This window comes from Pelophylax lessonae (genome assembly GCF_965119305.1).
Source record: "Pelophylax lessonae genome assembly, chromosome: 1".
Taxonomy (NCBI): Eukaryota; Metazoa; Chordata; class Amphibia; order Anura; family Ranidae; genus Pelophylax; species Pelophylax lessonae.
This window is the reverse complement of record NC_138768.1, coordinates 795,391,912-795,413,772: the sequence shown is the minus strand read 5'-3', so window position 1 is coordinate 795,413,772 and position 21,861 is coordinate 795,391,912. Positions and strand designations below refer to the sequence as shown.

The 21,861-nt window shown below is 46.7% G+C and overlaps 1 protein-coding gene across 1 annotated transcript in view; it reads right to left on the bottom strand.

The window, feature by feature from the left end:
- Positions 1-21,861, bottom strand: part of WFS1 (wolframin ER transmembrane glycoprotein) — a 71,359-nt gene that overhangs the window by 30,466 nt on the left and 19,032 nt on the right. The window contains exon 3 of the mRNA XM_082266536.1: positions 17,975-18,048. Within this exon, the coding sequence (XP_082122662.1) occupies positions 17,975-18,048 (74 nt within the window). The remainder of the gene's footprint in view (positions 1-17,974; positions 18,049-21,861) is intronic.

Genomic DNA, 21,861 nt, shown 5'->3' with positions numbered 1-21,861 from the left:
GAATCGGGAAGCTGCATATCGGCCCCAGATATATTGGTGTTGCGAGAGCGAGAGAGAGAGGCGCGATCTAATACAATAAAATATCTGCTGTGCTACACTTAGATCGGCGCTTGGCCCTCTCTCTCTCTTGGATTTACACAGGGTTGCTTCACCCTCTACAAGCCTGCAGCCATCCAAGTGTCCAGCAATCGGACTGTACTGCACCATCTGCCCATATTATATTACTATTGCAGTAACCCGCACAGTCTGATTGCGCCAATCTCTCTCCCCCCTCGGGAAAAGCACGATCACTATTCTGGTGTTCAGTCTTCACTTCTGGATTTGCATCTTTGGACTGATTTGCATTAAGCACTAAATTTGTTTATGGACATAATTCATTTTTATGTATGTTGAGTATTAAGCAAATTGCACATTCCTTTGGTGGAGGGGGAAGGGCATGAACATTCTTGGGGGTTACATTTTATGAATTTTGGATTACTTTTGTGTTCAACATCAAGCTTTGCATTGTTCACGGTTTATGTGATTTGTTATTATGGGGATGTAAGAGCGCAGTTAGTAATTTATTTTAATCTTGCCATTTTTAGACTATTAGTCCTATAACGGGTAGCTCTCAACACAATATACACACCAATTTATTGAATGGGTTTTATTTTTCTGATTTGATCACTTCATTCACACACTTTCTACTTCTAGAGTCATTTTACAATTGTTATTTCTACACAGGTGTGGGGTTCCATTTACCTATTTTTTATACATTCCAATATTGTTTTTACCATTATCATCTAATCAGGTATCGCGTTTCTGTAGCGCACTCGCGGCTTCGGGATTACAGCCGGAGGCGATAGATACACAGATACCCGCGTTGTTACCCTAGTGTCGGGATGACACTTATGAAATGTGAGTGTTTTGATATAACGGAATTTTTGTAAAATCTTACCTGTAAAATTCCTTTCTCTGAGTCCTCCGACAGTCGCCGCCTCTTCATATTCGTCACAATGGGGTAATTGACTTCCGCTTCATAGGAGTAGCTAGGCAACAGAATATGTTAATATTAAAGCTTTTAACATATCCCACCCCCAGGGGGTGGTCCCCTCAGGCAATTACCTCCCTGCTTCCTGAATTCCTCTCCAGTTTCAGTAGAATAGCAGTAGAGTATACCAAAAAACCCCAAAAGAGGGGCGGGGGCGGCGACTGTCGGAGGACTCAGAGAAAGGAATTTTACAGGTAAGATTTTACAAAAATTCAGTTTTCTCTTACGTCCTCCGACAGTCGCCGCCTCTTCATATTCGTCACAATGGGGACGTCCCAAAGCAGTGTAAACATGAGGGGTGGGAAACGTAACCGCGCCTAAGGCAACGCAGCCTCCCATCAGAGAAAGGAACCTTACCAAAGGAAGGAAACAAGCTGGGCAGCATGAAAAAAAACTTGCTCAACAGGAGCAACAACCCAGGAAAAAAAGCAAACAACCTAGGGATAAAAAAAACATATCCCAAACAACCAGGGGTCCAAAGAAACAAGGGACCCTAAGGAACTGCCGCACGAAGAACCTCGCGGCCAAAGGAAGCATCTGCCGATGCCTGAACAACCACTTTGTAGAACTTCGAGAAGGTGTGAACGGTCGACCAAGTCGCCGCCTTACCCACCTGGGCCACAGAAGCCCGATGATGACAGGCCCAAGACGTACTCAGAGACCTGGTAGAATGCGTCTTCACAGGCACGGGGGGAACTTTCCCCTTCAGAGCATAGGCCTGTTTAATGGCCTGTCTGAGCCAATTGGCGATGGCGGAAGCCGACGCCGCCATCCCCTGCCGAGGACCTTCCGGCAGAATAAACAAGGCATCCGTCTTGCGAAAAGATCCAGTCGACTTTAGGTAAACCCGAATCGCCCGAACAACATCCAAGAAGTGCAAATCCACCTCCTTCGGATGTTTAGGCCTCGCACAGAGCGAAGGCAAGACAATGTCCTCAATGAGGTGAAATTCCGAAATCCTCTTCGGAAGGAAGGAAGGGTTAGGTCGCAAGACCACCTTATCCAAGTGAACGACCAAATACGGAGACCTGCAGGACAAAGCAGCCAGCTCCGACACCCTGCGAGCCGAAGTGATTGCCACCAAAAAGGCAACCTTTTTGGACAACAAAGACAACGAGATCTCCCTGAACTTTTCAAATGGAGCACGTTGTAATACGGACAGAACAAGGTTCAAGTCCCAAGGAGGCAGAGGCTCCCTCCTAGGAGGAACCAGGTGTTGCACCCCTTGAACAAAAGTGCTAACCAAGGAGTTAGACGCCACAGGACGCTGAAAAAGCACGGCCAGCTCAGAAATCTGACCCTTGATCGTAGCCAGCGCCAAACGCTGGTCAGCACCCGATTGAAGGAAGGCCAACACCCAAGACACCGAGTATGCGCGAGGGGGAACACCCCCTGGACTCACACCAGGCAAAATAGGCCTTCCAAGTACGGTAATAGACCTTCCCCGAGGAAGACTTCCTCGCGTTGATCAAAGGGTGAATGACCTCAGGGGAGAGACCCCTATCCTACAGGACCTCAGTTGCAACGGCCAGGCCGTCAAAGCCAGCGACTGCAAAGCAGGATGGAATATTGGTCCTTGAGACAGAAGATCCTCTCGAAGAGGTAGACGTCATGGAGCGTCAATGACCAGATTTACGAGGTCCGCGTACCAGGACCGGCGAGGCCAGTCCGGCGCCACAAGAATCACCGTGTGCGGTTCCGAGTTCAACCTGCGAAGGAACCTGGCCAGCAGTTGAATCGGTGGAAATGCATACATCAGTCGGTACTGATGCCACGGAGCTACCAACGCGTCCGCCCAAGGATCGCGCGTTCTTGTCACGAACCTTCTTACCTTGTTGTTCAGACGAGACGCGAACAGGTCCACATCCGGAAGACCCCACTTCGCGCACAACATCTGGAATACATCCGGGTGAAGGGACCACTCTCCCTGGTCCAGAGACTGACGACTCAGAAAATCCGCCTGCCAGTTCTCCACCCCCGGAATGTGAACCGCCGTAATCGCCGGGACGTGCGTCTCGGCCCAAGACAGGATGTCGGCTACTTCCCGAGCCGCTCGGGCACTCCTGGTGCCCCCTTGGTGGTTGATGTAAGCCACCGCCGTGGCATTGTCCGTCTGCACCCGAACCGGACGGCCCTGAAGCCTGTCCGTCCAACGACGCAGGCAGAGATATATCGCCCGCAATTCCAGAATGGTGATCGGGAGGGAGGACTCTCCCTCCGACCAAGTCCCCTGGGCGGACAGAACACCCAGAACACCACCCCAGCCCGACAGGCTGGCATCCGTAGCGACGATCGTCCATAAGAGAGGACGAAAGGACTTGCCCCCCGACACCCTCGAGGACTGGAGCCACCACAGAAGACCCCCTTCTGGCGCGAAGACCCAATGAAATCTGGAGATCCAGAGACTGTGGTCGCCCGTCCCACCTGATCAGGATCTCCGCGTGGAGGCCCCGCGTGTGAAACTGGGCGAAAGGAATCGCCTCGAAGGCCGAGACCATCAATCCAAACATCGCATGCACGTCCGGAGTGACGAGCACGGAGTGTCCCTGAGGGACCCAACTGCTTCCTGAAGAGTCCTGATTTTGTCATCTGGTAGGAAGACCCTCGCCTGGACCGAGTCCAGAATCATTCCCAGGTAGGGAAGACTAACCGACAGACACAGTGTTGATTTTGAAAAATGTATCGTCCAACCGAACTCTTGCAGAGATCGCATCGTGACAGACAGGTCCTTCGCCAGACCCTGGCTGGTCGTAGACCGAACCAGAATGCCGTCCAGATATCCTAGGACAGAGATGCCTTGGGCTCTCAACAAGGCCAACACCAGTGCAAGCACCGTGGTGAACACCCGTGGAGCCGAAGTGAGACCAAAGGGTAGCGCCACGAATTGGTAATGATCCTCCGCAATGGCGAATCGAAGGTACCTCTGGCGACCTTCGAAAATTGGAAAATGAAGGTACGAATCCTTCAAGTCGATGGAGGCCATGTATTCCCCCAGAACCAGGGCAGCCACCACCGACCGCAGGGATTCCATGCGGAACTTGCGAACCCGCACAAAGCGGTTCAGAGCCTTTAAGTCCAGAATAGCAAACGTCCCCCCACCCCAGAACTGGATGAGGGCGCCCCTTCAGGCCGCATTGTTCCGGGCAGTGGAGACAGACTGACCGGACTTTTGCTCACCCGTCCCCGGCTTCTTGTGGGAGCCTTGACCTTTGAAAGGCTTGCCCTTATAGTGTGACCGAAAGGCACGAAAAGACCCCTGAGAGGGCCGAAAGGAAGCATGCTTCTTACCCTGGGGAACCTTAGCCTTGTGGGTTCGTGACAAGAGCGTGCTCTTACCACCCGAGATCCCTTTAATCAGGGCATCCAAGGGTTCGCCAAAAAGGCGAGATCCCGTAAACTGTAGATTAGCCAAGGTTTTGCGCGAAGATTGGTCAACAGACCAACATTTCAGCCAAATCAAGCGGCGTGACAACACCGCCACGCTGTGCACCCGTGCAGCCAACGGGACTAAATCCAAGTCCGCATCACACAAATACATGACACCCTGGTGGATTTGATCCACCATAGCCAGTGTCTACTGTGATGCGGAGTCAGCTACCAGGACGCGCCGAAGCACCTGCGTCCAATCCGCGACAGCCTGAGCTGTCATAAGAGAGGCAAAAATAGCCTTTAGCATGGAGCCGGTAACCGAATAAGTAAGACAGGCAAGTGACTCCAGCCTCCTATCCGTGGCATCCCGGAACACCCGGGTATCCTCAGCCGGAATCGCAGTGGACTCATTCAAAACCGCCACTGCGTGATCCACTGGAGGTGGCACACACCAACGCTCATCAGTAGCGCGTGAGAAAGGATAATGCAGCTTGAACCTGCTTGGCACAGCAAAAGGTTTCTTAATATTGCGCCATTGTTCTCTAACAGCGCGCTGAAAATCCTCCGTGCAAGGAAAAACCTGCGAAGATGTGCGTCTTCGCTGCGTCCCACAAGAGGGCAAAGCAGTAGGAGCACAAGTCTCATCCAGTAAACGCAGTGTTTGTTTGATAGGAGCAACCAGGCTATCCATGAGTGCAAGCTCTTCAGACGAGCCAGGGGGAGAATTATCAACCCCTTCAATCTCAGCCTCCACCTCGGACCCCAACAGGTCCAGGGACGAACGGGACCCCGATAAGGAAACCCCCGCTATAGCAGCCCCATCACCATCACCCTCTGAATCAGAGTAATTGAGACCCTGGGCCTTCTTGTGGATTGCGCAGCCACAAGCATGTGCACCTGAGCAGCAAGGTTAGCCACAACAGTAGCCAAATCACTCCCTTCGTGGGAGGCAGCAGCAGTCCCCTGGCCCCCCACCAAAGTGAGAGGAAATTTGCTTTCCTGAGAATCCATGCCCCCAACAAAAAGTGTGTTAACGAAAAAAGGGAGTACTGCCCCTTTAACAGCGCGGCGAGCGCAGCCCACCGCAACACAAGCACACACTGACCCCCACAGGGATAATACAGAAACTTAGGCAACGAATACAGGGAGAAAGAAATTAAACCTGGAGAGACCACTTAGCTGCTGCACCGATCACTGTAGGTCAGGAAAGGAAGTGATGCAATTGCAGATCGCTCCTATAAGCCTATTGAGGCTCCACAAAAATGGCCGCCGGTGAGGGACAAAAAGTAAAGACAGAGCATGCAGCGCTGACATGTGGCCCGAGCGATCGCCGCCAAAATGGCGGCATTTGGCGCCAAAAGACCCCGCTCCTGTCTCATAAAGACGGCCAAGCACTGTAGTTATAATAAAAAATGGCGGACCGCCGTAGCGGCCGCCGCATGCATGCACCAACACATGTAATAACAGCATGCTTCATACATCACAGTCTGCCACATAAAAAAGGCGGGCCGCCGTAGCGGCCGCCGCATGTATGCACTAACATGTAATAAAAACATGCCCCCATACATATACAGCCTGTCACACATATCTTCATACCAGTAACACTGAGCAGTGTACAGCAGCCCCCCCTCCTTGCAGCCCACAGCAGCATTAGGTCAGACAGGGAGCCCAGCAGTATGAACAGGCATGCAGGTTACACAGTCCCAGACTGACACCCACCACATAGACAGGTCCCCACAGAAAAGTACACTTACCTCCATGCATGGCGTGGGGAACCCGCACAGGCGAACAAGCCACTGCACATGCGACAGGGAGAGTCGCATCCAGGACGCAGAAAAAACTAGGGGTGGAGAAACCGCACAGCGTCCAGTGAGGTAGCCACCTCACCATAGCATCCCTGCAGCGAACAGGGATGGGTCGTTCATTGTGCCAGGAGCATTACCTGACTGAACGCTCGAAGGCAGGCTGGGAAGCCACTGACCCACAACCTGCGACCAGGGGGATCAGCCCGAGACCCAGCCCGCATGATCCTCTTCATCAGAAGACTAACTAAAGCTGACAAAAAGAAACAGCTAAGTAAAGAGAGAGAAAAAACTCAAATAAAAACCAAAAAAGGAAAGAAAGGCTGAGACGATGTCCCAGCACAGAAACCTCCAGCCACTCCTGACAAGCTAGACAATGAAACTGGAGAGGAATTCAGGAAGCAGGGAGGTAATTGCCTGAGGGGACCACCCCCTGGGGGTGGGATATGTTAAAAGCTTTAATATTAACATATTCTGTTGCCTAGCTACTCCTATGAAGCGGAAGTCAATTACCCCATTGTGACGAATATGAAGAGGCGGCGACTGTCGGAGGACGTAAGAGAAAAATTATTTTAATAAATTGTTGATATTGTAAACGGTTTTACACTATGAAGATTTTTCCTTCCTCTTCTAACTCCGTGCACGGTCAGATCTCACCCGGGAGGGCGATTATGTGAGAGGTTGCAGCAGGGACAGCAGCGTGAGGAGATACTCTGAGTTTGCTGTGGAGCACAACTGCTTGTCCAGCCAATGTTTCTTGTGATTTTGGGGTAAATGGTGAAGGATCACACTGGGTGTTGCTTACAAATAATCAGAAATCTGTTTCCATCATTAGTGCAGTAGCTGGCCCGCTGGATGGTCATGCCATGGCGCTTGCCGTTCCGGCGGGTCTATCCATGCACTATAGTGACGCTGGGTCCACAGTGATTTGCGGCTCTTGGCTGATGCGGGGCACCTCTGTTTGGAGTCTGGGATTCACTTTTGGTATTTCTTACCATTGACCTCTTCACGTCCTCATCTTTATGCCTTACTATTCACAGGAAGTATACCTCTCCTGCTTTTCCGGCTCAGGCTCCTCTTCTTTTCACACCATCCCTCTTTCTTTCTTTCTCCTTGGGCTTCATGTGTTCATGATTATCTCCCCATCACGCCTTATCCTTACCTATCCTTGGCTTTTGGCACTTATCCAACAGATTCAGACTACTTTGTTTCATCTGTTCAAGTCCTCTACTCTTGTCTTTTCACAATCGTTAATGTAGCACTATGACACCCCAGTATGAATACAACTATTCATTATTACTATTTTTACTATAATTGTTATTATTCTCATACCTTGCCCACAGATCCTATCATGCTGCTACACTCATTGCTTTGCATCTTATCTCTCTTTAACCCACACTCATCATTGGTTGTGCAATGTACTCCGCTCTGCCCGCCTGCCTGTGTGCCCTCAGCTCCCGGGTGGGACACACGAGGGGGGTCTTCCTTATCTACAATACCATGCACCACCTAGCTGCTCTGTAAGTTGGGAGTGTGGGGGTTCGGCTTTCCCCTTCCCCCATTTTAATTTATCATTATGCCAATCTTTTTATTCATCTTTTATAGATCAATATCATGCATCCACTCCTGACGAAGTGGCGATTTGGGTCCACGAAACATGTTGAGTCTGCGATGCTTCAATATAGCCAATTACTCCCTTACTATATTATTATTGGACTTATTTATACTGTGACTATACTCAATTACTGTACTATTTCTTGATATTCTACCTTGTTGGTTTTATGAATATGAAATTGGGGACTCCCCTACTAGCTTCTGCATTTGATGTACAGTTCAAATGTCATGTTTACCTTTATATTTGTATGTACAATAAATGTGTCACCTTCCCTGCCAGCCTAGCCATGTCCCAACCCTCCTTTTTACAAATAATCAGAAGGATGTTCTTTAAGAAGACTTTATCCACCACTTTCTTGGAAACGTATTTTTGGGATCTTATATGAACTTCACAAAACCTTTTTGGATCACAAACTTTTTTTTTTTTTAACATTATTCATTTATTTTTTTTTTTTTACGATCTCTGGATCATTTATGAATTTGTTTTTGTATTTAATATTTATTTTTGCATATTTACTATGCACTTTACTGTCGGTTCACACTATGGCGATCCGACTTCGGGGGTGACCTGTGAAGTCGCGTGCAGAGCGACTTCGGCACGACTTGCACGGACTTCACATAATGGAAGTCAATGCAAGTCGCTCCGAAGTAGTACAGGAACTATTTTCTATGTCGGAGCGACTTGAGTCGCACCTATTAGAACGGTTCCCGTAGCACAGAATGGACCGCGACTTGTCAGGCTGACCAGTCGCGGTAGCGTGAACCGGGACTTAGTCTTAGTCTATAGGACACTCCTATTGCACTTTATTTGCATTTTCTCAAATTTTCTTTAGCAATTAAATTTTATAGGAAATGTTTATTTATTGAATGTCATTAGATTAGTATGATATGCACTAAGTGATGGGTTTGGATGGATTCACTACTTTGTACATATTGAGATTATTCTTCAGAATATCAGGAATGTTATTTATATTTGGTGGGATCATAGATTTGCACCGCTTCCGTTTTTCAATATTCCACATCTTAACCAATCTAACTTTACAGGTGGCCATATATTATACGATTTCCTTTCCATCAACCACGTGTTCATTCCCCCATCTTAAACAGTCAGTGCTGATGGGGGAATCCCTCCTGTGAAGCTATTGTTTTCTCCTGGTGGAGGGGAACAGGGAGCCAACCCAGCCAGGAGAACACAGTGATTATTGCTAGGGGCTATAGCCGCTGGCAATAAATCGGATGTAAAAATCTGGCATGCTGGTTGTACCCAAGTCAAACGACTTGGGTACAACCAGCCTGCTCATACATAGTTTGAATCTTGGCTGGTCCCTGCTGAATTGGCCGACATTTGAACCATCTATGGCCGGCTTAAAGAAATCCTCACATGTGAATCTGAAAATACAGTACAGTTACCCTTTATGACTGTTAAAGATGCAATGCCAGGAACGCTATGCATGTCTCGCATGACTATATAGGAGAGGAAGAAGAGAGGAACAGGAGAAGATCACATGCAGGGTGATAAAAGGAACTTGCTGGTTTCTTCCAAGGCAAAGAAACAACTGGCATGATTAAATAAAACCTATGTGGAAAGACTTCAGAAACATAATGCAGACTGTTAGAGGACACACAGGCAAAGTGACATGCAGGCCTAATTTACATAGCTGTGGAAAATCCTCTGCAAAGTGCAATGGCCCACAGCCAGCTAGATTTTACATCACTAAAGGCAAGTCAGTTAAAGCTCAATTGAACTTTCAAATTAAAACAGCTTAACACACTCATGTGCATTAAAACAAAAAGGTGTGTACGGTCTTGTAGTTTGTTTTCTTTAGAAATTAGCCACAGCCTGAGTAGAAAAGCCTTTCTCCTGCCGGCATGCTGTAGAGAAGTACCTTGGTCACTGCAAAAGTCTAACATGCCCTTTACTTAGTCAAAGCTCAGCAGGAAACATGAGCTTTGCAGATTGCAGCGCTATAGGTCTGCCTCAGCGGGGCACGTGTTCTACCTTTGTGGACAGACCACTGCTTCCACACAAAGAGAAATGATCCTTCTCTACAGCAAGCTGGCAGGGGCAGGCTTTTCTGCTTTCTGAAGAAAACAAACTGTAAAATATATGGTCAAGCTGCCCTTTTACCACTATCCAGTGCGTTTCTAGTGCGGCTTCCAACATCGCATCTCCCTCGCAAGCAGTTCACACTGTCCTCTCCGAACCGCTGGGGGTGTCAATACAAAAAAGGTAATGACACCCCCAGATCAGTTCGCAGATCGTAGTGCGAACTGTGATATCGGACAGGAATCAGATCGCATGGGTGTGAAAATCCAACGCAAGTTCAGCCAGTTGTGATCTGCACAGCAATGCGGTGTGAAGCACATGTGATGTCTGCAGCTTAAGCCTGGGTTCACACATATGCAATGTCAATGGCAGGGGTGTACACATGCACAGCATCTCAACAATTATAGACACTTTTCCACTGCATGGTACGGCTCGGTTTGGCGCTTTTCCACTGCATGGTACGTGTTAGAACGGTTTGGATTGGTACAGCGGCGCTTTTCCACTACATGGTACGGCTCGGTACGGCTAGCTTAAACAGTACCACCTTGGTTGGGGTTCCAAGCGGGCCGTACCTATACCCTATCCCACAATACTTTGCATGCAGCCTTGTTTGTCACTACTAGCCACTGATTGGTCAGAGAATCGTTGTAATCCCACCCACTTACTACTTTAGTGGAAAAGCAAACCGAGCTGCGTAGAGCCTATACAGTGCTGAAACTTGCCGACTCGTACCACGCAGTGGAAAAGCAAACTGAGCCGAGCTGGGCCAAGCAGTGCCGAGTGGAGCCGAGCAGGTACTTGCAGTGGAAAAGTGCCATTAGTGCATTCAGTACCACATGCAGAACATGGTCCATTCAACAGAATAGGTCCATGTCTGAAACCCCCGAGGTGGTGCAGGTTTTTAGGGGTTAAAACAGCTGTCTATGATGGAAGTTGCATGTGATGGCGGATAGTTGCTAGAATGGTTTGAGATATAGATAAAATTAGATATTTTATAGGTTCAATTCTTTAAAATGGATTCAATTCTTTTAATTTTAACTTGAATATTTTTCTCATCAAAAAAGGTTTTGGACTAAACAAAACACTGCTTTGGTATGGAACTGGGATCTTCTCACATAATATAGGCATTGATCTGTAAAAGCTGCATTTTTTCATAAATTGAAGAGTTAATTTAACATCTTCTGCTGCCCTCATTAGGGCCAAACCCCTCCGTGTATTTACCAACCTGAAGCCTGCTGCATTTTAATGAGCAATAAGCCGTGCCATAGACTCTGTAAATTTACTTAAAAAAAATAAATAGGTAATTTGCATGAGGTTAAATAAGCTGATGCCTTCTGTGAATTGAAAAATCAATTTTCAATCATAAATAAAAGCAAATAAGACATGGTAATAAAAATTCTGCATGCATTCTGCTTTTGTGAACTGCGTTTATTGTAAAATATTGATATACAAGCACTTTGTCTGAATAGACCTTCTCCTGAGAAGTATTGGGGATTAAGCAGTTTATTGAACCCCATACTGCCCACCTCAGCATCCCTTTAAAAACTGTTAGGAACTCCCAGGAACGGCAAGGATCGGCGATCATGTGACCACTATCACAGTGGTCTCATCATCAGAAGCCAGTCCTGCCAGCTACCGATCCTTATCCAGGACAGGACAGAGCAGTCTTGGACAGCTCGGTCTTCGTGCACTCTCAGCACATGAAAAAGCCCACCCTTCTGTCACTGCACACACATGTAGGGCGCTCATAAAGGGGGTTGAAGTAGTATTAAACACTCAGCGCTTTTTATTTTACCGCACTGCACACATAAAAACAAACAGTAGGCGGTTTGTTACAATTCAAATGCTATTGGGCTCATGCTCTCTGTGCGGCTTCCCTAAACTTCTTCAATCCATCTGTTAGCTGGGAGGAGGAAGTGGAGAGGAAGAGGAGAGTGCCTTACCATATTAGGCTATGGGGCTGTGTGTTTCTATTAATGTACACAGTGTATAGAGAGAGACACAAATCTAGTCCCTGCATGCAAGGGTGGATCCATAGGATGCTGCAAAAGAAAAGAGCCACCCCTAAACTGGAAACCTGTGTCAGTGGTCATGGCACCACCTGAAAAAAGAACACAGGCCTGGATTAAGAGAGAAAGAAGCTGCATATTAAGTAAATGATTAAAAACTGAGGGCTTATTATCACTTAAAAAGGAGAAGTTCACCAAAACACAAATGCACTTTTTATTCTAAGGATCCAGCAAAGCACGGTAGCCGTGATTAGCAGATTGTGGGTGCAATCTCAGGCTCCTGCAGACTCCCCTGAGAGCAGGAAGAAACAATTAACAGCTTGCCAACCACCCTTTAGCATATTCACTGCTACAGGATGGCCTTTCTGCACAGGATCACACACACACACATTGATAGAGATATATATATATATATATATATATATATATATATATTTTATATACACACACACACACGTATGTATGTATTGGGCGCGAGTGCGCACTGCTGGCGTTTTGCTCCCACTGTGAGACTACACAACAGGGAGCTGATCAGCGGGTCCCGCTGTCTGCCGCCACCCACTAATCATTCTGTACACAGGCTGAACAGCAGTCTGCCAATGTAAACAAGGCAGATTGCCGTTCTATCAGTACAGAAGGCATGGATCCTGTGTTTCTCTAAAGCATCTAGCCAATCCATTCAGCCTTCGGGCTCTTTCACACGGGCTTTCCAGGTTCAAAAAAACGGAACAGAACTGAAAGGAAGGAAATCAGGTGTCAGCGGATGGTATTCCGCTGACATCCGCAATGCCATTGACTTACATTATGTCCGTAAATCATCCGCAAAAAAAATAGGATGATTTGCGGACATACGGAAAGCCCGTGTGAAAGAGCCCTTCCACTAGGAAAAGCACCTCCTACACTATACTGATTTACCAGCTAGGCACACAGTTAACCCTTAGATCGCCCGATGTTAAACCCTTCCCAGACAGTGTAATTAGTACAGTGACAGTGCATATTTTTAGCACTCATCACTGTATTGGTGTCACTGGTTCCCAAAAAATTGACAGTTGTGTGTCCAATTTGTCCACCACAATATCGCAGTCCTGCTATAAAGTCGCTGATTCCCACCATTACTAGTTAAAATATCCCATAGTCTGTAGACGCTAAAACATTTGCGCAAACCAATCAATATATGCTTATTGGAATTTTTTTTTTACAAAAAATATGTAGCAGAATGCAGTGGCCTAAATTTATAAAGCAATTCGATTTTTAAATTTTTTTTTTTTTTTTTTATTGGATAGGTTTAAAAGCAGAAAAGTAAAAATATATTTATATATATATATATATATATATATATATATATATATATATATATATATATATATATATATATATATATTTGTTTTTTTTTCAAAATTGTCTTTTTTTTAATTTATAGAGCAAAAAAATCCCGAAGAGGTGATCAAATACCACTAAAAGAAAGCTCTATTTGTGGGAAATAAAGAAGAACATACATTTTATTTGGGTACAGTGTTGCACGACTGCGCAATTGCCATATCGCGATAAAATGACCTGGTCAGGAAGTAGGGTAAATCAAAGTTCATTGAGAACTACAAGCCGTCAGCTGCAATGGCTGTTGGTGCTTCTTGTCTATCTATACACAGAAAACTGTGAACAAATGACACAACCACATTGGCGGATCACTGCACGGGCGCCCTGTTTTCAAACTGACAGCTGGTGCGGGGGAGAAGATCCTCCGCCAGTTGTCACAGTAAAGGGGGGGGGGGGGGGAATCGAGAGTTTAGGATGCAGATGCTGGAAGATGTTACTTGTTCCATCCTAAAAACGATGACTCCGAATCAGGATTTTGAAATTACACGGAACACACAAACACTGCCAGCAATTACCCAATAATTACTTGAATTTCTCTGTATTTCATCAGTTCCCAGTTTATGAAACCTTGGCTGTACCAGTCACACTGGGCTGCACACAGCGGAGCCACACTGAGGTTACAGTTATTATTACTTCATACATTGTTACCAGAACTATTCCCATTTTAGTCTAGGTTCACATCTATGCAGGCTGTGCTTGTTGCGTTTTTCCGGCTCTTTTTGCGGTGCGTTTCACATTTTTTACATGCAGTTTTAATGCATTATGTGTTGATGAGTCATCAGCTGAATATAAAAAATAAAGAATTGTTGGCTATATATATATATATATACACACACACACACACACACACACACACACACCTTTCTTTGGAAAAAAATGGCGCAGGTTTCCCCTCTGAATCTATGCCAGACCCTTATCCGAGCATGCAGCAGGACAGGTCAGGAAAGGGAGGGGACGAGCAAGCGCATCCCACCCTCCTAAACTATACTAGGCCGCATGCCCTCGAAATGGGGGGGGGAGGGGCTTTGGGGACAAGGGCCTCTTGGGCTGCGGTTGTGGGGGGTCTGCAGGACCCCAAGATCCCCCAGATCCCGCCCCCTCCTCCTTGTTGTTAAGGAGCATCACAGCTTCCCCGTCCGCTCCTTAACTAGCTATACAGTTTGAGGGTTTTTTTTTCTTTTATTTCTTTTTAACAAAAAAGGCATCTCATCCCTCCCCCCCCCCCCCCATGTGAATGTGTATGGGATAGTACCCATAACTATTAACCAAAAAAGTGTAAAACTGAACAAAGACATGACAATTCCTTTATTAAAAAAAATAAAAACCAATGTCCCCTGATGTAGATCCATCGTCAATCATGACAACACCAAGCATGTGGCCCAACATGCACTAGTTGATGACGTCATAGGGGGGCGGTGGCACTAGGTGGAGAGGTCATGATTAACGATGGATCTACATTGGGGGTCATTGTTTTTTTTTTTTTTTTTTCATTTTTTAAATACCCCATACTCATTCACAAAAGGGGGGGTGGTTTCTGGGGGGCAGATTCTGATAAGCCTCCCACCTGAAGCCTCCCACCTGCAGACACCCACAACCACAGCCCAGGGTTGGGATGAGGCCCTTATCCCCATCAACATGGGGACAAGGTGCTTTGGGGCACCCCTGCCCCAAAGTACCACTCCCCCCCCCCATGTTGAAGGCATGTGGCCTAGTATGCTCGCTCACCCCCCCCCCCTTTCCTGACCTGCTGGGCTGCATGCTTGGATAAGGGTCCAGTATGGATCTGGGGGGGGGGGTGCCCACTCATTCTGTTTTTTTTTTCACAAATCTTTTACCTGCCAATTTTTTTTTTTTTTTTTTTTTACATTCAGCTGTCAGTGGAGAACCCTGCTGGCAGATTTTGACTCATGGGTTGCTAAGGATGCGGCAGCCGGCTTCCCAGACTGCTCCTTAGCAACCAGCTACATACAGTGCGTTTAAAGTGGAGGGGGGTAACAAAACAAAAACGCAAAGCACACCAGGAAAGCAACACTTGCGTTTCTGGTGCAACTCCATTGAAGTCTATTACACGCAAAATGTAGTCTGCTGCTAGGAAAAAAGTCCCTGGCCCTTTCCAAAAATGCATAGATGTGAATGTGTACCATAGGAAAAATGTTAAATGGACTGGAGTGTATTTCTAAATAATAAAAAAAACACACAAACACATTGGTGTAAACGTGGGGTTATAGTCTGTGATCCTGAGCAATGTGGTTTACAAATGCTGTAAAGACATCAGAAGTCCAGTGCACTCTATCCGATAACGCAGGTCCCATCAAGGACTACATCCACAGACTGCTGCACTTAGATTTGTTATCTCTCAGTACAAGAGCTGCCAGGGAGGAGGTTTTGTGTGAACATAAGAAATGTCACACATGTAAGATAGAGGAATGTGCTGAGTCCATCTTGGCATGTCATTGCCAGGACCGTTTTTCCAGCTGATGATTCCCACAGCCTTGTGACCAAATATGCTTCTGTTACTAATCAAAGTGCATGTGTTCAGCTGATGAGAAAAACATCAAATGTTTGTGTCAATGTGTTCAGTGTTTCCAAGAGAATACACAAGAAAGCATGGAAATACATTATACAAAAATATTTCACTGCAACTTAATGCTAATTAAGTCTTACAGAAAAAAAAAAAAAAAAAAAATAATAATATTTCTTTATTATTATTATTAATTGCACCCATACTGCAAAAAGCAAAAATGTGCATTTATTTATTGCATTTGGTAGGCGATTACACTACACAGTAGGGTTACACCAATACAGATACCAGTGTCGGTATCAGTGCATTCGCATGAGTACTTGTATTCATGCAAATACTCCGGAACCTAAACCGATACCTTTGTGGTGCGATTTGATCCCATACGGAATGATGGGCTCAAATCACACTGCAAACAATTGCATTTGATTCGAACAGGAATGTGGTGCAATTGTCATAGTTACTTCAGCCCAGGTTCATACAGGAGCAATGGGGGAAACTGCATGTAATTAGGCCAGGAATCGCATTGAAATCCTGCTCAAGTCGCATGCGATTCTTTGCAGTGGGTTTTGAGCCCATTCACTCTGTATGGGCTCAAATTGCACGGCAAAGGTATCAGTACTCGCTGATGAAAAACCGGTATTGGTGCAACCCTACTACACAGCTGTTGGATAATCTACAGGTAGCCATACAATCAGATTGTAATGTCTGAGGCCAGCTTAAAATGTATGTAGGTGTAAACCCTAAGTGCCGGTTCACATTTGTGCGTTTGCCGAGATCGCATGTAAATTCGGAGCGCACTGCTCCTAAATTACATGCGATCTCATGTGCGGTGCGAGTTCAGCCATACACTTTGTATGGCTGAATTCGCACCGCATCCGCAATAAACTCGCACATGAGGCTTTTTTTAGCTGCAGTAGAATCGGATTGCATAGTGGTTCACACTAGTGTGATCCCATTCTGTGTGAACTTGCAGATCGCACTGCGATCTGCGATCGCAACTGGGGGTGTCGTTAACTTTTAATTGACACCCCCTGCGTATCGCATATGGCAGTGTGAACTGCCAGAGGTGCGGATGCGATGCGGGATCACGCTGCATATTCGCAGCGTTTCCGCATCACACAAGTGTGAACCGGGACTAAAGCTAGGTTCACACATGTCCGGTGCGAATTTCCCTTCAGTTTTCACTGCAAATTTCCAAAGCAACTGTTCAGCAGTTCAGCTGCGATTTAGATGCGGTTCAGATGCAAATTTTTGGAGCCGGTGCACACCGGCGTCTTTACCATTAGCTGGTTAAGGAGCGGCTGAGAAGCCAGCTGCCACGTCCTTAACAACAGATGACTCATCAGCTGTCAGCGGGGTTCCCGGCAGCATCATGTTGTGGGGATGCCTTTCTTCAGCAGGAATAGGGAAGATGGTCAGAGTTGATGAGGAGATGAATGGAGCTCAATAGATGAAAATGAGTTTGAGCCTGCAAAGATACCCTCCAGCAGGACAACGACCCTAAACATACAGCCAGAGCTACAATAGAATGGTTTAGATCAAAGCATATTCATGTGTTAGAATGGCCCAGTCAAATCCAGACTTAAATCCAATTGAGAATCTGTGGCAAGACTTGAAAATTGCTGTTCACAGACGCTCTCCATCCAATCTGACAGAGCTTGAGCTATTTTGCAAAGAATGGGCACAAATGTCACTCTCTAGATGTGCAAAGATGGTGGAGACATCCCCAAAAAGACTTGCAGCTGTAATTGCAGGGAAAGGTCGTTCTACAAAGCATTGACTCAGGGGGGCTGAATACAAATGCACGCCACACTTTTCTAATATTAGAAAAAATTTTGAAAACCATTTATCATTTTCCTTCCACTATACAATTATGTGCCACTTTGTGTTGGTTTATCACATAAAATCCCAATAAAACACATTTACGTTTTTTGGATGTAACATGACAAAATGTGGAACATGTCAAGGGGTATGAATACTTTTTCAAGGCACTGTACAAGTGCAGAGGAGATGGGCCAATTCCCCTGTGGTCAGTATAGAGTTACAGTCCAGGCACATGAGTACACACAGGTATTTGCCAGTTGTGCGGTGTGGAGGGGTGTGAAACTGAACAATGTTTATTTGGTGAATCATCCTGGCTGGCTCTTCATGCACAGAGAATTCCAGAAAAGCAGAGACAACGTCCTATCTAATACAGCAAATGATTACCTCGCTCTGGGCCTTGGGATCCCCGGCTCTGGCCTTTTCCAGCAGCTCCGAATCCAGATCCTCACTCATGGTTTCTGCAACAAGAAGGAACATTTCAGAGATCAGTTCAAATGCTGTACAACACCAACAGCACACTGGGCACAGGCTATGCCAAGTCAACTGGGTATTAGCTAGACCACACATCCATCCGGAACCACTATGTGCCCTAATGTACACTTCCTGCAGGTTAATAGCTATCTGTCAAATCAAAACCGATCACATTAGCAGCTGCAAAATTTGTTAAAAATAAATAAATAAATAAAAAAAAAAAAAAAAAAAAAAGGAAATGTTCAGTATTTTCAGCAAATACTTAGGGGTCTCTTTATAGAAAATGGCTATGCAGAGGTCTTAGGGACCACTGTATTGTCTGTAATAAGATTGTCTCTTATGATCATCATCTCCTTCTAGCAGTGGCGATAATGCAGTATATTACAAAAAAAAAAAAAAAAAAAAAAAAAAAAAAAAAAACGCATTATGGCCACTAGATGGTGGTAACGATCATAGGAGATAATCATATTACAATCAAATTGGCGATCATTCATTGTGCTTGTTAGAATGCATAGGCTACGTTCACATCTTGGCATTGCAATTTACAGGCATTTTTTAGGTTTTTTTTCAGGCGTTTTTAGGTTGACAAGTGACCAATGGAAAAAAATAAAAACGCCTGTAATCTGCCCAAACAGAAGCTCATGTACTTTTTTGTGCGTTGGGCATTTTGCTTAAAACATCAAAACGCTCAGATGTGAACAGGGGCCATTGAAAGGAATAGGATTTGTCTTGTTGGGCGTTTTTTGAGCTGATCCTAGAGCAGAAAAACGCCCCAAAACGCCTACATGTGAACTTAGCCTAAAGCAAAACACCCAACGCTCAAAAAAGTACATGAGCTTCTTTTTGGGCAGATTACAGGCGTTTTTTATTTTTTTTCCATTTGTCACTTGTCAACCTAAAAACGTCTGAAAAAACACCCATAAAAACGCCTGTAAATAGCAACGCCAAGATGTGAACGTAGCCTAAAAGGGATACTAAAGCCTGTTTTTTTTTGTGTTTAAAAATAACAAACACGTTACACTTACCTGCTTTGTGCAGTTGGTTTTGTACAAAGCAGCCCAGATCCTCCTCTTCTCGGGTCCCTCTTCGGCGCTCCTGGCCCCTCCCTCCTGATGAGTGCCGCCCCCCCACAGCCAGCAGCTTACTATGGGGGCACCCGAGCTGAAGCTACAGTGTGTCCATTCAGACACGGAGCCATGGCTAGGCTCCACCCCCTTTCTCCCCTCATTGGTTCACTGACTTTGATAGCAGCGGGAGTCAATGTAATAAGCAAACATGGCTGGTGATTTTAAGTAAATTAAAACACTATATATTCTCTTTCAAGGGGTTGTAAAGTCAGAAGGTTTTTTTTTATCCTAATGCATTCTATGGATTAAGATAAAAAGCCTTCTGTGTGCAGCAGCACCCCAATACTTAACTGAGCCCCAACTAGATCCAGCGATGTCCACGAATGCACCAGACGTCTGGGTCTGTCTCTCCTGATTGGCTCCTGCTGTTGTCAAACTCAGCTAGCCAATCAGGAGAGAGAGGGGGCGGGGCCGAATAGCAGCTCTGCATGTGAATGGATGCACAGAGCTGCAGCTCAGCTCGGGTGCCCCCAGAGCAAGAGGGAGGGAAAGAAGGGAGGGAAAGAAGGAAAGAAGGGAGGGAAAGAAGGAAAGAAGGGAGGGAAAGAAGGAAAGAAGGGAGGGAAAGAAGGAAAGAGGGGAGGGAAAGAGGGGAGGGAAAGAGGGAAAGAGGGGAGGGAAAGAGGGAAAGAGGGGAGGGAAAGAGGGAAAGAGGGGAGGGAAAGAGGGGAGGGAAAGAGGGGAGGGAAAGAGGGGAGGGAAAGAGGGGAGGGAAAGAGGGGAGGGAAAGAGGGGAGGGAAAGAGGGGAGGGAAAGAGGGGAGGGAAAGAGGGGAGGGAAAGAGGGGAGGGAAAGAGGGGAGGGAAAGAGGGGAGGGAAAGAGGGGAGGGAAAGAGGGGAGGGAAAGAGGGGAGGGAAAGAGGGGAGGGAAAGAGGGGAGGGAAAGAGGGGAGGGAAAGAGGGGAGGGAAAGAGGGGAGGGAAAGAGGGGAGGGAAAGAGGGGAGGGAAAGAGGGGAGGGAAAGAGGGGAGGGAAAGAGGGGAGGGAAAGAGGGGAGGGAAAGAGGGGAGGGAAAGAGGGGAGGGAAAGAGGGAAAGAGGGGAGGGAAAGAGGGAAAGAGGGGAGGGAGGGAGGGAGGGAGGGAAAGAGGGGAGGGAGGGAGGGAAAGAGGGGAGGGAGGGAGGGAAAGCAGGAGGGGGGGAGGGAGGGAAAGCAGGAGGGGGGGAGGGAGGGAAAGCAGGAGGGGGGGAGGGAGGGAAAGCAGGAGGGGGGGAGGGAGGGAAAGCAGGAGGGGGGGAGGGAGGGAAAGCAGGAGGGGGGGAGGGAGGGAAAGCAGGAGGGGGGGAGGGAGGGAAAGCAGGAGGGGGGAGGGAGGGAAAGCAGGAGGGGGGGAGGGAGGGAAAGCAGGAGGGGGGGAGGGAGGGAAAGCAGGAGGGGGGGAGGGAGGGAAAGCAGGAGGGGGGGAGGGAGGGAAAGCAGGAGGGGGGGAGGGAAGAGACAGAGAGAAAGAAAGAGATCCTCCCCGCTGTGCCTTCGTATTCTGACAGTGGGGAGGCTTCCCTGCTGTTAGAACACACGCAGGATCGAGCAACAAAATACCAACAGGGTGGTCGAACAGAAGTTGATTGGTAGATTGCCCGCCGTTAAAGCACAGTGGCCACACATGGATCAAATTTTGATCCATGTATTGTCAGCTTAACCACCTGCCGACCAGCAGTCGTAGTTCTACTGCAGCAGGTCGGCACTGTTACGCGAACCAACGTACCTGTACTTCGCTTCCTGTAGCAGATAGTGGTGGCGCGCGCACGTGCCGATTGGCACAAAAAAAAAACCCAATCAGTGTATTCTGACAGTGACGGGTCCTGCTGTCAGGATGAAGATTAGAGACAGACAATCAGAAGCTAAGATGTGCCCCCAAAGTCAGATGAAATATAAAATGTTCCTATTCGGCTCATCTCAGGCTTGCATAACATGGACATTTCAATCAGCTCTCTCCAGTACATTACTCAGAGCTCTGTGGTTTCTTTATTCCTCTAATACAGGAAATGGAGACCAAACAGGAAAAAAAAAAATATCAGTTGATATCTCTTGCAGACAAATAACATCTCATAAAAAAATCTATTGCTGTCAGAACACTGTGCACTCACCTCCCCGGATTCATACCATTCCTATCAGGACAGCAGTTCTATTCCTGTCAGTACACACCCCAGACAACTCTGTTATTACAACTTCAAGGAAACATTTCTGTTTCTTTTATGCATACACCCTTATCTATAAAATGTTTATTACAGCGCGTCAATATCCACTGCAAAGAAAGTGGAGCAGATACCTCCGGCCCTCCTCCAGTGCTAGGAATCTACACAAGTCTGACAGCAGCTTAGTGACCTTGCAGAACTGAGGTCTTGACATTAGTTCTTGGTCACATCTAAAACTGCATGGAGTTTGTATGCTCTCCCCATGTTTGTGTGGGTTTTCTCCAGGTGCTCTGGGTTCCTCCCACAATACAAAAACCTAGGGATGAGTTTACCACCTTGGTGCCCATCCCTTTGGTGTTTGAAGTGCAACCCTTGGGACCAAGTAGCAGAAAACCAATTTGTAAATGAGCATTCAACCCTTTTATTGCCAGAGTTGTTTTTTTGTGCTCCCCCCCTCCAAACTGGGAAAATACGTCAATAATTTGACATTTAATACTTTGGTAATGGCTGCAGCTAGACAACATAACCCCAGTATTTA